Source organism: Musca autumnalis, unplaced genomic scaffold (genome assembly GCF_047663935.1).
Source record: "Musca autumnalis isolate F117 unplaced genomic scaffold, ASM4766393v1 scaffold_2, whole genome shotgun sequence".
NCBI classification, from domain to species: Eukaryota; Metazoa; Arthropoda; class Insecta; order Diptera; family Muscidae; genus Musca; species Musca autumnalis.
In genome coordinates, this window is record NW_027411755.1 from 252,042,399 (window position 1) to 252,059,116 (window position 16,718).

Consider the following 16,718-nt stretch of genomic DNA (forward strand, 5'->3'; position numbering starts at 1 on the left):
CATTTCATTAAATGAAACATAAGAATCCTTGGTAGAATTGTTTTTCTTTTAAAAACTCAAGAAGAGAAAAGTGAAAGTCTTGTGCAACATTTTTATGGCATAATAAATTTTATTGGGTCGCTCATTAAAATGGTAATAATTTATTAATTGGACCATTTGGGTAATAAACTTTTGTAATGATTTGTGGCTTTTAAGAGAGATCTATTTTGATGACATTTAATGATGATTTTATAAAATTTTATAGGTCACTTTTGGTAATTAAATGTATTAGAATTTATTGCTTAAGTTAATGAAAATACAGATAAATTAATAAAATAATTAAAAAGAAATAATAATGAAATTTTTATATATTGAATTATAACATGATATAAATGACAATAACCGAAAATCGAATTTCCAAATAGCTAAGTAGAATTAAAAAGGACAGACTATCCAATACAGTCGGTTTACACCTCTTAAATTGTTTGTCTAAGTCAAACATCACCCTGCCGCTGCTTCTTTGTGTAATCATTAATAAAATATGTAAAACAAATGTACATTCAAACACCATATCATAAAGTAATTCAAAGAACCGTCTAAAAGTAATAATCTTAAATAATACGACAATAATTTGTTAATTTTGTATATTATTCTACACCCTAAGGATATGTGTGATTCATTAAACTTTTCAACTAACATTAGCTATTTTAGGCAATTGCAATAGTAGGCAATAGTAGACACTTTGACAGTTGTGTTCTTTAAATTATTTTTTTCTGAAATATCAAAGCAGATAAAGTTGGTCCTAAATATTTTGGACTGGCACAGCTAGAGAAGAGGACACACACAAATGTAGGGCTTTTATTTGTATTAAAACCATGACTGACAAAAATAACACATCTGACAGCTGTCTAGAATATCACATCTGTTTTGGTAAACAGACTTGGTAGTTCATGTGGCGGTGAAGACCGTTATAAGAATTTATCCTCCATAAAAACGAATTTTTGATTCGTTTTACAAATTTACTTTCAACCTCTTTTTGTTTTTGGAGACAGCCCATCATGAGGTTCATTGGCTTCTTGCCATTTAACAATGATTTTGCACTTTTTTAATATTTAATGAAAAGTGAAATTGTTTTGGCAGGCAGAAACCACACATCGTTATCACTGTCACAAGAAACCACGAAAATACGAAAATACGTATGCCTAGATTTTTCTAAAGTAAGTGAAATATAGTTTTGTTTTTGAATATTTTTTATGGCAATATAAAAATAAATTCTATAAAAAACCGCTTAAGATTTAAAATCTTTTATCATAATGTCCAAATAGAATAATAGAAGATATAAGAGTTTTTATTTGTCTAAATACTATTTGCAAAAAAGAAAACAGTCTATTGGCTTTGCCGACAATTATAAAAAGCGGTGTCAAGAAATCAATTTTTAATATTTTTTAAATTCTGAGTTTTTTAAAAATATTTTTCCGAATTTGAATCGTAGATTTCCAAATTTAGTGGTCTGTTTCACTAAAACGATTCGAAACAAAATTAGTTCTACTGCTATTGAGAAAGTTTTTTGTTTGAAAATTGAATAAAATATTTCTTCAATGAACATAAGTTTGGTAGTAATTAGAACGAATTTTGTTTCGAATCGTCTTAGTGAAACTGGGGATAATTGTTTCTAATGTTTTAAAATTTTTTTTACCTATGCTTTTTTGTTTTTACTATTTTTTCTAAATTTTTTAATATTTTTTACGAATTTTTAAAAATAGTTTTCCAAAGTCGTGGATTTTTAAAATATTTTTCGTTATTATGTATAAATCGTAGATTTTTAACAGCGATTTTTGCTTAATTGGTGATTTTTAAGAACTTGTAGATTTAAAAATATTGATTTTTGGAATATCTTTATTTCTTAAGAATACTAAGAATACTAATATTCTAATTGTTTAAAAATAACACTGTGCAACATGAAAATTATTAACCATATTCTGACACCGCAGTGTGATAGAACACCAAAAATGAGAAGACACGTGTCTCGCCGTTTTTCCCTATCTCATCAACTTTCGCGGTTATAGGCCTCCAAAGGTTTGAGGCTTTGATGTAGAAAGGGTAATTTAGTCAGGACTATATCTTCCAAACCGTTAGGAAATTTGAGTTTATCTCGGAGGCAAAGTTGTAGATCTTGTCTTAAAGAACAAAAATTGTGAACACATATAATCCATCAAGCCTCATCTGCAAGGCTAAAATCGCCATGGTCGAATTTCTTTTAAAATTTTTTCTCAAGTTTTGTCATACAGCTTTCAAACCGATCAAATTTGAAGCAAACAATCAACTACAAAAATGTACCTCAGATCTCAACAAACATCTTTCTAGAATATACGAACTCTGTAGAAACGAATCTTAATGGTCAAAATAGCAAAACAATTGGGATTTTTATCCTCTTTTCTAGGATTCTGCTCCATAGATATTAAACCGTTCAAAATTCAAGAAAACAATCAACCACAATAGCTTAGCAAAGGCTTCAATAAACAACTTTCTGGAATATGCGATTTGTCTATGAACGGTTCTTAATGGTAAAAATAGCAAAAATCTTTGGAAAATATCCAATTTTTATACTTTTTTCTCCGACTCTGGTCCTAAGATACGCAACCGCCCAAAAATTAAGGATAACGTCAACCACAAAAATGTACCTAAGATTTCAATAAACAACTTTTTAGAACATATGAAGATTCTAAGAATGGGCTGAAATTCACGAACAATTAAATTTTTTTAACATTCACCCTGCTCAGGTTTGGAAATAACAAACTGTTAAAAACTCAAAGAAATTTTAAAGGTTTGTTATTTACGGACCTGTAGTGCGATTCTGTAACTTTTTTGAATAACGAACCGACATCGGTAGTTAACAAAAATATTCGGTTGAGTTAACGAATGTGCTATTCTGTAACTTTATGTTAACGATTGTAGAAATCGGTAGCACATACCGACGAATATCGATAGAAAGACAAATTGTCAAAATTATATTTAATATTTATTATTGTATTTTTAAGTTGAAAATGTTATTTCTTCGCAACTACAGAAGACAAAACGCGTAAGGAAGAAAACATATCTCTTTTTGGAAGTAATGTGCCTACAACGGGTGTTTGCAAGTATCCCAACAATGCGTTTCCCAAGGGTAACTTCAACGTCAAGTTTGTATGTATGTACTTCTAGGAGATAAATGAACAGTACATACATATCATAGATTTTGGTGTTTTTTCCAGAATATTTTGCATTAATCTCCACGGAAAGGGACCACAACGCAAATATAGAATATCTCCGATTTATGTGTTTTAAGTGGACAGGAGCTTGTCTTGCGGACCAACAAATTTGCTTGCAGTCTCAGGAAGTATACACCGTCTGTGTTGCAGTGAAAGAAGATTCATTATATGCATATGTTTAATAGATATATGTAATCAGAATCGTTGCTCAAAAGGTCATGTGTGTGTGATATAAAAATATAAATGTAGAATCCTATATGTATGTAGTTAAAGCGCTGTTTTATTTATTTTTATTCTAATTACCAAGGTAGGGTCATATTTTGAATTGTGGCGCTTTGAAAGCAAATTCTGAATAGCGCAATAAAAAGAAGAAATAGATGAAGATTGAGCTTGAAAATATAACATGACTTAAGCCTGATTTTCGTGGATCCACGTTATCGTCATTTGAGTTTATATATTCAGATCTTCATCTCACGCCCACATTAAACAGAATTTCTCAAAGTGGAGAGTATAAAAAGTTCGGAAATCCGAACATATACACCATTTTTAGCATTCTTATTGTTAGTGATGCTGAGTTTAAATCTAAAAGATTACCACAGAACAAAGTAGGTTATAAGAACACTATACATGTTTTGGCCTCAATACGGCATTAAAGCCAACGAAAGTCTCCTAGAAAGATTGTGTTAAGCGCATTGGTATAGGTCTTATATAAAAGTGCCACACTTGAGTTCTTTTAAAACTTTAGCTAACGTTTTCCCTCTTTAAAAATAAAGACAAATATTAGCGTAGCCTTGATATGTATTGTAAAATGGGCTTCGGCAGTACCGATTTGATCTAAAAATTTCCCTTTGACGATCATTATGTAGCTTCAATAAAATCGGCGCTGGCGAAAGAGCAACAGTGGCGGAGCTGCCCATGTATCCTACATAGTTAACCCTTATGTTAATGACTTAAGAAACATTTTTCTCAATAAGGCGGAATTTATCTTGTATACCCTTCTTATTAACATAACTTATGTTCATACAAAAACGCCTTTGTTAAGAGAAATCGGCTAAATATTGCAATCATGTACTGTCGTTAAGACTTAACAACTACTTTTTTTTGGTTGTTAACTTAACAATAATTTTCGGTAATTAACGACAAAATTTACAGACAAAAATCGTTAAAATTGGTTACAGAATAGCACTTACAGAAAATTATCGTTAACTATCGACATTCGTCGTTAATTCTGTCGTTAAGGAGTTACAGAATCGCACTACTGAACCGGAAAAAATTGATCTGTTCCATAACTTGCAAGAATCTACTATTTTTTACTACGATAACAATTTTTCCTTTATGTTATCGGAAAAAATAGTAAGAACTACTAGATTCTTGCAGTTCCGGAACAGAGCTAATGATATAAAATAATCGAATTTTGAGCTTGAAGAATCGTTCCTAGAATCTTCATTTGTTCTAGAAACTTCTTTGTTGAAATCTAAGGTACATTTTTGTAGTTGACTGTATCCTTAACTTTTGGGCAGTTGCGTATCTTTGGACCAGAATCGGAGAAAAAAGTATAAAAATTGGATATTTTCAAAAGATTTTTGCTATTTTTATCATTAAGAACCGTTCATAGACAATCGCATATTCCAGAAAGTTGTTTATTGAAGCCTTTGCTACAATATTGTGGTTGATTGTTCTCTTGAATTTTGAACGGTTTAATATCTATGGAGCAGAATCCTAGAAAAGAGGAAAAAAATCCCAATTGTTTTGCTATTTTGACCATTAAGATTCGTTTCTACACAGTTCGTATTTTCTAGAAAGATGTTTATTGAGATCTGAGGTACATTTTTGTAGTTGGTTGGTTTCAAATTTGATCGGTTTGAAAGCTGTATAACAAAACTTGAGAAAAATTTTAAAAGAAATTTGACCATGGCGATTTTAACCTTGCACATGAAGTTTGACGGGTTATATGTGTTCACAATTTTTGTTCTTTAAGACAAGAGCTACAACCTTGCCTCTGAGATAAATTCAAACGGATTGGAAGATATAGTCCTGACTAAATTACCCTTTTTACATCAAAGCCTCAAACCTTTGGAGGCCTATAACCGCGAAAGTCGATGAGATAGGGAAAAACGGCGAGAAACGTGTCTTCTCATTTTTGGTGTTCTATCACACGGTGGAGTCAGAATATGGGTCATAAAACATGATTCAAAAAATTACACACACTGCAATTTTATCTAACATTTAAAACATATTTTTTTTAAATATTTCTCTGACATTTTTGCAAATATTTTCTGAAATTGTGGATTTTAAAAAACATTTTTTCTTAATAAATTGAACATATTTTTCGGAATGGATACTTAACATATTTATACCCTACACCACTATGTCGAAAGGGTATTATAAGTTTGTTTTGGTAACAATTCATGTAACACGGCGAAATATTCGTCGGAGACCCCCAATGTGGTATACCAATCTTCATATCTCAGCGAGACAAAGCGATTTTGAGATGTGTGTCCGTCCGTCCGTCCGTGTGTCCGTCTGTCCATTATAAATTGTAATCAAACTCCAGGCCGCAATTATGGACCGATCGTCACGAAATTTGGTATGGAGGTCGGTTTCACATCAGATTAGATCGCTATTTTAATTGGTGATGATCGTGAAATATTTAGCGGGTGAAATGGACAAAAAACATAATTTTTATCCGATTTTGTAGCTGCTCTGTAGGTCGCAAATATAGTCCGATCGCCTCGAAATTTTAAATAAGGTAAGAGTATATGACAAAGAAGAAGCTTGCGATTTGACATGACGATCAGATAATAATAATGGACCACAACTTTTGTGTGAAAATTGTGAAAAATTTTAATATACAGCTTATATATTTTTTCCTGGAGGAGACATTCCGGGCATGTAAGCTATACTTGGAAGAGAAATGCTTGACCCTTCAATTGATTTCAATTGTGTTGGTGTACATCATATCATATATTGGGTTTTGTGTAGAGAACCACATTTTCCTATTCCCAGTTTTGTATTGTTGCACATTACATGGTGCCCTAACGTTTTAATTGTCCAATTGGATTTTTATGCATACATTGCAGCATGGGTCACTTTGCCACCTTTTTGCAAAATATCCCTCAGCCATATAAAACTTCTCTATAAGTGGTGTCTTAGGGCACGTCGTTCGGACTCGGAGATAAACTGTGGGTCCCATATCGTTGAGCGAATATGAATCGGGGTACACTCACTCATTGATATGAGAGAAGTCTCCCTTGACCCTTCTGAGATGTTTGTGAAACAATTATTATATTATTATTTAAGCTCGGTGTGATACGGTACCAGAATCCACAAAGTTATTTCTTACGATAAGTTTATTGGTTCCATAAAGAACAAAGATCAAAAATTTGGCAAAATAATTTAATTTGCGTGGAAGTTATGACCGCGTAAATGAACAAAAATAGGAAAAAAAAGTTGAAGCTAACGAGGTTTTTTACGTTACTATTTGATTGCTGATTAAACCGTTCAAATGACGGACATATGTCAAAGTAAAAGTAGAAGAATACAAAATGAACATTACACTTCTAATTTATCTCTTTTCGAAATTTCCACTGCTTCCACCTTTTACTGCTTTTCGTGTTTTTAATTTAACTGGAACGCGCATTCGAATATTTCAAAAAAAAAATAATAGGATTAAAGTACTCGCAATTACGCATATATTGATATGTATATTGGCTATGTAGTCCACACAGCAGCAGAGCAATCTACTGCCAAAGGCCAAAATTTAGTGCGATATTTTTTCTAAAAAAATTTTTTTTTTGGGTACATTATTTACAATATCCTTTTGAGTGTGCTGGTACCCCGCGATATTTTAGTTTTTCGGCGGTCCGGATCATATAAATCATAGATCGTGAAAATCCATCCCCTAGAACGGCGAAAACAGCAACTGCAAAAACCGAAAAATGTGCGAAAAATATTTTTGAAAATATCGCGGATTTAGTCGCATTTTCTGTGGATCGTTTTCTTGTCAATGAAAAAACACTCGCGGTTTTGCGAAAACAGTGTTCAAAAACTTTAGTGGCATGGGAGCTGTATCCGATTTATCCCAAACATAGTGTGAGATGCTACATCCACGGTTCTTGATGGATTTGATCGAAATAGGTTTACATCGATGTATTTTTCCACGGTTGATAGTGAAATCGGATGCGCATAAAAAGTGTATGCACTTTGTGCAAATTATAAGCGTTATACAGATTGTTGCACACTAAACTGCAGACGACGCGGCCAATGTAAATCCTGGCAAATGTGTACAAATTAAAAGAGAAGAATTCGCCGTATTGATAAACCGCATGCGCATCAAGGGATTTTGAGGATTTCGCGATATTCACGCATTTCAAATGATACAGTTTTATTTGTACCAAAAATCTTTCATGTAGCTTAAATTTTTTTATGGAAAACTAAAAAATTTTGATATTTCCTCATATACACTTTCGTACGGGCAAAATGTGCCTCATCGAAATAATTGTTTTAGACCCCAAGTATGTTTGGACGAAATGTGTTTCAGACAATTTTGAGTCGATTTAGCAATGTCCGTCCGTCCGTCTGTCTGGCTGGCTGGTGCGCACGATAAATCTCGAACGGATGAACCGATTTGATCCAAAATTTTGCCTTCGCAATATTTTGCCCAAACTTAGTTTAAGTTCGAAGAGGAGTTATATCGGTCTACTCCTTCCAGTACCTCCCCCACAAAAGTTCGGAAATGTTCGAAAAATTTGTGCGCACGATAACTCTTGAAGGAAATAACCGATTTGGTCCATACTTTGCACATCGTTAAATTTCTACCAGTGTTAGATGAGGTTCCGATATGAAAATTGTGACAATATTAAGCGGGAAGCTTTTTATTTGAGAGATTAGATCATGAAAAATTATTTTCTAGTTTTAAATGCATTTATAAATAAAACACTGTAACTTAAATTTTTTTAATTATTTAAATATTATTTCCAAATCGTATATTTATACCCTACACCACTATCCATTATAAAGGCCGCAATTATGGACCGATTGTCACGAAATTTAGCATGGAGGTCGGGTTCAGACCAGAATAGACACCTATTGTTATTGGTGATGATCGTGAAATATTAAGCCTGTAAAATGGACCAAAAACATAACTTTTATCCAAATTTGTAGCGGGTCTGTAGGTCGCAATAATAGACCGATCGCTTCTAAATTTTAAATAAGGTAAGATTATATGACAAAGAAGTAGTTTGCAATTAAAGATGGTGATCAGATAATATTTAGAGGGTTAACTGAACCACAACTTTTGTGTGAAAATTGTGAAAATTTTCAATATACAGCTTATACCTATATATATACTTGGAAAAGGAAATCTTGACCTTTCTATTGATGCCAATTGTGTTAGTGTACATTATCAGATAACAGAGTTACATCCTAATATATTGAGTTATTTGTTTGCAGTGTAATCATAAACAGGCTAGAGGTCGCAGTTATAGCTCAATAGTCACGAAATTTTTCACCAGGTAAGACTTTAGGCAGAAGATCAATCCCACAATTTTGGATGATGATCTGATATTATTTAGCGGGTCAGATGAACCATTACCTTTGTATGAAAACTATGAAAATTTTATTTGTGATCCATATTTGAATTCCTTAAGGACATATACCGCCAAGTAGCCTACGTATGGAAAAAGAACTACTGATTTTTCCCCTGTTTCAAATTGCAATAATGTTTCTGCTAGATAACGGGCCTGATGGCTAATATATAATGGGTTTTGTGTAGAAAACCGCATTTTCCTCCCACGGTACAAATTGTCCCCATCATGACAGAGCAATATCCAGTTTTTATATTATTGCAAATTACGTGGAGTCATAGTGTATTAATTGACCAATAGGGTTTTTATACATATATTGCAGCATGGGGGTCGCTTCACCACCTATTTTCCAAATGCCGTTAAAGTTCATTTGAAGCAGGGCTTTGGAGTCGGAGTCTAGCAAATTTTGCTGGAGTCGGAGTCTGGAGTCTTGAAAAAAAGTTCGACTCCGACTCCGGGCAAAATGTTTTTTCTAAATTTATCAAAAGAGTTTTTATTTTTTTATGATAGAGAGATGAACTTTAATAAAATTTTGATAAATCGTTTATTCATTTTATAGGAAATCTATGAGTAAACTTGTAAGTCCATATTTACATTAGGCAATTGTCAGTTTGCTGGTGAGAGAGGGTGTTGAGAGGCAAAGGGTTACCATATGCCTCACCTCTCTCACCATCAAACTGACAATTGCCGCAAGGAAAATTGCCTAATGTAAATATGGACTAAGCAAAGGATTTATTATATTTAGTAATGTTCCATGACAATAGAATTATAATTGCATCTTTCAATATGAATCGATTTCTTAATATACCATCACATTTATGACAAAACTTATGGTCACTTATTGTGAACGAAAAATGAATTTTTCATGAATTTTTACAAGAAATCTACCAATCTATTCCAAAAGATAATGTTTTCATCTGATTGATAACACCTTGAGCTACTTTCGCAATTTTTTTTTTTCTTTTTGAAAAATATTGCACAGTTTTCTGACAAATGGCCGCCTACGAAACACTGTTTTTACTAAAGTAGTTTGCGGTGACCACTGTAGCTGGAAAACGATTCGATTTTGCCTAAACAAGTTGATAGTTTTTTCGCTATAAATCCGTCAAAGTTTTTTTTAAAAAAGTCCCTTGCTTAAGTACAATCTTTTTATACGTATAATAATCCCAAAATGCCCTTTTGAGAAAACCGTGTTTCAAATCACAATGAATTTTCTCTTTCTCATTTTGTTTTAAATTGATAATCTGATAATAAAATTGATAATAATAAGTACGAGTATACCCTCGTACATATATTTCGGCAAAATCTACTGAAACTTTCTAAATTCTTTCTGTTGTTTCTTTTCGATATAAGATACAGCAGATTCAATACGGAACATCAATTTTACATCGCATTGCATTACAAAATGCCTTAGAGAAAACAACAGATAAGCATATAGGGTCCTAGTATAGGAAAATTTTAATTTTTAGTGGTATAGGAAATTACCCTCGGAGTCGGAGTCGGAATCGTGAAAAAAACTGGCCTGGAGTCGGAGTCGAAGGAAAAATGCCTCGACTCCAAAGCCCTGATTTGAAGTATTAAGAATGCACCCACCCCATTCTGGCGTATAAGTGATTATGAAAAATTTTGGGATTTATTCATTTATTTGCATATAAGTTATTTGGATGTCTATTCATTATTAATTACTTTTACCGATATAAATCATATATATAAGTTGAATCACCCTGGAAAGCACAAAGCCGTGTGCATTATCTAGCATAAGTATGGCACAAGTGCACAATTTTTAGATGATAGATCTTCAATAAACTCAAATTTTTCCTTCGACAATTTTTATATAGCATTTGTAGTGTTCAATAAATTGGAGGAGTTTCAATAAATGTCAGTCGGTCGAAAATTTCACGGTCAAATATCTGAGATATTGCAAATTGCACTGTAACTGGGAATATTAGTATGTATTCCAAAAAGGACATGGTATTCAAAGAAAATTTAAAGATGTACCAGAAGGGGATAAACAATGTGAATTTTGTTAGAAATGTATAGAATTGTGCCAAATGAATTATGAATTTGGAACTATCTAGTTCACTACGCAATTCCAATGGCCCACATCATTTGTAAGGACAAACTGTGTATACGTAATATCACACGTTAGATTTTATGGTGTTACTCATACGATTTGGAACTAGTACCGTGAACTAGGAACTAGATTACCCAACTCTAGAAATGTATAATATGTATAAATGTTCCACAAACATCTCCCGGCTAGGCAACATCAATGTTTCAACCCCTCAGTAGAGTTGGGGACATTTTCTGGGATGTTGGTAAAACAATTATTATATTATTATTTAAGCTTGATGTGATAAGGTGGCATAATCCACAAAGTTATTTCTTACAATAAGTTTATTTGTTCCATAAAGAAATTTTGATTTGCCGAAAGCTAATTCCCAGGGGTAGTGGTATAGGGTATCACATGGTCGGCCCCGTCCGACTATATACTTTGCTTACTTGTTTTTGTTAAAATAATCTTCCCAAATGAATTTGTTTTAAACATTGTTTCTTGGATTTTAGAGAAATATTTTTCACAAATCGTGTATTTTATACAAATATTTTTCTATGATTTTCTTAATTTTTAAATCCAAAATGTGGATTAAAGAATGGTGGACATAAAAATTAAATCCAAAATCATGGATTAAAAAATAAATATGAAATTGAAGATAAAAAAAGAAAATCCAAAATCATGGATTTAAACATTAAATCCAAAATCGTGGTTTAGAAAATAAATCAAAAATCTTGAGTTTCTGAATTTGTAGACTAAGAGAAAATTCTGAAATCGAGAATTTTTGCATAAGTTTCAGAAAACGTGAAAAATATTTATCCGATATATTAAAATATAATTTCGGAAATAATTGTCTTAAAAATGCGAAATCCTGAATTTTTGAATAATTTTGGATTTTCGAAATAGTGGAGTTTTATAAGCATTTTTCTTGATTATATTAGGAATACTTTTCCATAGAAAGCTTCTTTTTCTCTTCAAACGAAAACTCTTACCTTTGCATTTCATATTTACTTAAAACGTGTTAAAGCCTGCATCTTCAATGTCAAATATCCTAAAAACTATGGTAGTAAATATCCATTACCCATTTAAATTTCAGCCAAACTGTATAATAATGTCCATTTTTCTCTTCCTTTTTTCTACTTGTAGAGCGGCCCAAAAAATAGCACCACAAAGTACATCAGCAAAATCATCACGCACCAGCGATATGTCAAAAACTTCGGCACGCAATGGTGGCTTCTGTGGCGTCTTACAAAGGTGTCTATGTCACCCAGCCTGACACGACGTATAGGCAACAAGGAAAATTATGGTATTGGCAAGGTAATAATATTTCTATGAACAAATTTTCCGGCATATCATAAGTAAGCAACAAACAACAAACTAACGTTCCCTGCAACTCGATAATGCTAAAAATCATTATAAACAACTTAAAAGGGTTTATCACCATCATTTTACATGGTTTATTTATAATTTTTGCAATTTTTCATTTCTACCATCATAATTTTTGTTTTTAAAATTTAATGCTTCTTGCTTACAGGTTAACGTTATGCTGCGTGTTTCCGATACTCACACAGGTCCGGATACACCACACTTTATAACAGTGGATAAGAAAAAGCGTCAAGCTACATTAACAGATCCGGCAGCGGTCTCTAATTTGGATGTACGTTCATCACAAGAACGTGGTCCGATGACAGAACCCAACATGTTTACATTCGACAATCTTTTTACGGCGGAAGATCAACAGGTGAGTGAGAGAGGGAATGCTGGTCTGCTGATGTTTTTATTGGGAAAACAAATTTGCCATGCCACAAAATTTAGTTTCACCAAATCCATGGTGTTCTTATATTTTTCTTTTCTGTTTCTTTCTGTTGTATTTATTTTTTCTCCTTCTAGTTGGATGTCTGTGCATCTGCTTTGTCTGAAGTAATCCCTGTCGTTTTAAAAGGTTCCGATGACTGTTTGTTTGCAATTGGTTGCCCAATTCCGGTAAGTTGTCATTTTGTGAGTACTGCGCAAAGTACATTGGACTGCAGACTGTCTGTCCTAGCATTTATATTCATTTCCTCGCCATGAGCATGCACATTCACACACAAGGAAATTGCAATAAATTTCCTTCGTGCCTCAGTTCGGTAGACAACTAATCATGCTTATCTTGCAGTATCTTTCACGTTGAGTTCCATCATCATGTTGCCATCTTCACTGATTTGAGTTTGTTCTGTTTCTTTTTGCTTTAGCTCCTCTTTCATGTTTGTGTACGGTATGCCTGTCTACAGGTCAGTCCAAGAATATACACCCACGGAATTGGGTGGCATTCCGTATGTCATTTCAAGCCTTTATAAAGGTATTAACGAACGTCGTTAAAAGTGTGCTGCACGATTTTCGGTACGTGTCAGTGATTTGGGTGTTAGTGCCACGAACCCGGATTCAACGTCAAGGATTTATTAGCTGCACACGCAACGGGTAAGTTTTGTATTAAAAAGGAACAAATTATGAGATATTTATGTATGTGTGTATTGACATTTTTATTAAAGTGCAAATGCTTTTGGGCGAAAGTAACTGTTGTCGCCATAGCAGATTTCTTGTGAAAGAAGAAACATTTCTAATATGACTTTTGAGATTTAAGGTGAAATTGTAAATAATATTTTTTGTTTTTTTTTTCAAAATAGTCTGGCTTAATCCCATTGTTCTTGTTTTATTATTTTAAAACAACTAATTTATTAGTGGAAAAAGTTTGACATTGTTCGCCAAGGGGTAAGGCAGGGAAGACTAGTTTCGATCCACGCCACTGGATCTCATCAGTTCCCTTGTTTCTTGTTTTTTTTCTTTGTTTACCTTTATACTTCGAGCTGACGATTGATGTTTGGATATAAAAAGTTTTTTGTTGAAGAAGTTATTGAAAAATAAGTTCGGTGGATAATATCCACAAACAAGGGAACTGATGAGATCCAGTGGCGTGGATCGAAACTAGTCTTCCCTGTCTTACCCCTTGGCGAACAATGCCAAACTTTTTCCACTAATAAATCAGTTGTTTTAAAATAATAAAACAACAACCAGACTATTTTGAAAAAACAAAATTATATTAGCTATCCCAATAAAAAATGACGCCTCCAATGTTCGATTGTAAATAATATTTTTTAACATTTTAAGGAAATGATTTAAATTGGTTCAGATAATTTTTGTGGGCCTTTGAAGAGTATTTTTCAAAAATATTTCAGGTTGATATGGATGACAATTTTTATAATATTGTTATCGTATACATCGTAGCCTTAGGTATGGCATTTTTAAGAATATTTCATGAATAACATGAAAAAAAGTTTCTGAAAGGAACACTTTTAGGAATATCGATGTCATTAACTTGGAGCTTTTAAGAAAATTTTTTCTAGAGACTACTAAGCACAGATTTATTAAAAAGTGTTTTTTATTCTATCAATCACTCATTAAAATTTATTGCCAGCAACAATCTAGGAAACTACAAAAAACCTAAAAATAAAGAATGGATGACGAACGACATACTCAAATTAATGGAAGAACGTCGAAAGTACAAACACACAAATTATGAATTATATTTTGAGCTTCATAGAGAAATACAATCGACAATACGCATTGCTAAAATTGAGCACTTAAATAGACAATGTCAGGAAATTGAACGTCTCCAACAGCTTCACGATAACTTCAGTTTACACAAAAGACTTAAGGAAGCAGCTGGAGTACGATTTAAGTCAATACCGAAAGAACTATACGTTAACAACAAAGCTGTCTTTGATACAAATGAAAAGAAAATAGTGTGGAGTGAATACATAAGACAGATATTTAATGACAATAACCGATCGGTCAACGTTCCAGCTAACTAACAATCGCTCACTGGGAACCCAATCACAAAATCTGAGGTGGAATCTGCAATAAAATTACTACGTAATAAAACAAGTAAGCCAAGGCTACAGTCGGACGGGCCCGACCATGTGATTCCCTACACCTTTACCAATGGGAATTAGCTTTTCACAAATCAAAATTTCTGTATGGAACAAATAAAGTTATTGTAAGAAATAACTTTGTGGATTCTGGAACCGTATCACACCATGCTTAAATAATAATGATTTTGCCTGGCTGGGGAATCGTTTTGCAAAACGGTGGCAAGCGACCAATGCTGCAACGTATGTATAAAAATCCAATTGGACAATTAAAACGTTAGTGCACCTTGTAATTTCCAATAACAACAACTGGGAATAGGAAAATGTGGTTCTCTAAACAAAACACATTATATCGACACCTCCAAATAATAGTATGCTAAGTCTAAAAAGTGAGTTTTGCAGGAGAAGCTCTCAAAGTTTGGAAATTTTTTTGAACTTCAGTACTATGCTAAGTCAATATTTGTTTATAACTTCTGTTCGCATTGACCGATCATTACCAAAATTAGACAGAATTTAAGTTAAAGGACATTCGACACCTCCAAATAATAGTTTGCTAATTCTGAAAAGCGAGTTTTGCAGGACAAGCTCTAAAAGTTTGGAAATTTCTTTGACCTTCAGTACTATGCTAAGTAAATATTTGTTAATAACTTCTGTTCGGATTGTCCGATCATTACCAAAATTTGACAGAATTTAAGTTAAAGGACGTTAAATATAAAAATGTAAAGAACTTGAAAACATGCTAAGTCGACTTAGCATACTATTATTTGGAGGCGTCGATATATTAAGCAGTATGCCCGTTATCTAGCAGACTCGTTATTGCAATTTGCATCAGAAGGAAAGCTCAGTAGTTCTTTTTCCATATGTAGGCTACTTTGCCGGAATATGTCCTCCAGGAAATAAAATATAGACCTAAAAATTTTTTTGTTTTATTTTTCATACAAAAGTAATGGTTCATTTTACCCGCTAAATAATATCAGATCATCATCCAAATTTGTAGGCATCTTCTTCTACCTAAACTCTTACCTCGTGCAAAATTTCGTGATTATGGAGCTATAATTGCGAAGTCTAGTGTGTTTATGATAGCACTACAAACAAATAACTGGGTATATGGTAAAATTAAAAAATGTTTTACAATCGTTGAAGTTGAGGTTCACCATTTAATAAGTCGCGAACTGTCAATATATTTTATACAAAATGAATATAACAATTTTTGTGATTTCTTCGACCTTTATATTTGTTTTAAAATAAAAGATTTTTGAGCTTGAGGTCTAGTTTTTGTTTTTATTTTTTATTTTCCGATATTTCGAAATTCTTTGAATTTCATCATCAGGGATCTACAAAAATAATAAAAAACACGACTTAATATCTACATCACAGTAAATGGTATAAACACGAAAAAGGTAATCGCTTACATGTAAATAAATAAATGAATAATAAAGCTTAAAACTAGTGTAGTGTGACTACTACCGTCGAGTGTTATTATTGCACTGATCGTTAGTTTGCATGTTTCACGATCTCCCCCTTCGCGTTAAATGTCTGTAGCAGTATGCAGTGTTATCTGTCACTGCTTTGCTGTTGATTCTCTTTGTTGTTGGTACACTGTTTATGTGGAGCATTTCTAATGTGAGTCTCCTGTTGTAATTTCTCTCGGTTTGTAACACTTTAACGTCGTCAATATTTGGTTCGTGGTTATATTTCTTACAGTGTTCCGAGAGGGCAGTTTTCTGTGTTATGTTGCTGTTTCTTAGTTTTATGTCGGATTTGTGTGCCGACATTCTTGTTTTTAATTTGTTTTTCGTCGTACCAACATAAAGTTTGCCACAATTTTCATTCTCGTTGCCACCACATTCAATTTCGTAAATCACATTGTGCTTTTCCATATTGGGTATTTTACTTTTTGTGTTACTAAATAGGTTTTTTGTTGTATTATTGGTGCTATAAAAAATAA

At 32.8% G+C, this 16,718-nt stretch overlaps 1 protein-coding gene across 1 annotated transcript in view; it reads left to right on the top strand.

Moving 5' to 3' along the window:
* Window positions 1-16,718, top strand: part of LOC141393397 (uncharacterized) — a 60,660-nt gene that overhangs the window by 30,982 nt on the left and 12,960 nt on the right. The window contains exons 4-7 of the mRNA XM_073966391.1: window positions 12,012-12,182; window positions 12,400-12,606; window positions 12,756-12,848; window positions 13,097-13,322. Coding sequence (XP_073822492.1) covers window positions 12,012-12,182; window positions 12,400-12,606; window positions 12,756-12,848; window positions 13,097-13,201 — 576 coding nt within the window. The 3' untranslated portion in view covers window positions 13,202-13,322. The remainder of the gene's footprint in view (window positions 1-12,011; window positions 12,183-12,399; window positions 12,607-12,755; window positions 12,849-13,096; window positions 13,323-16,718) is intronic.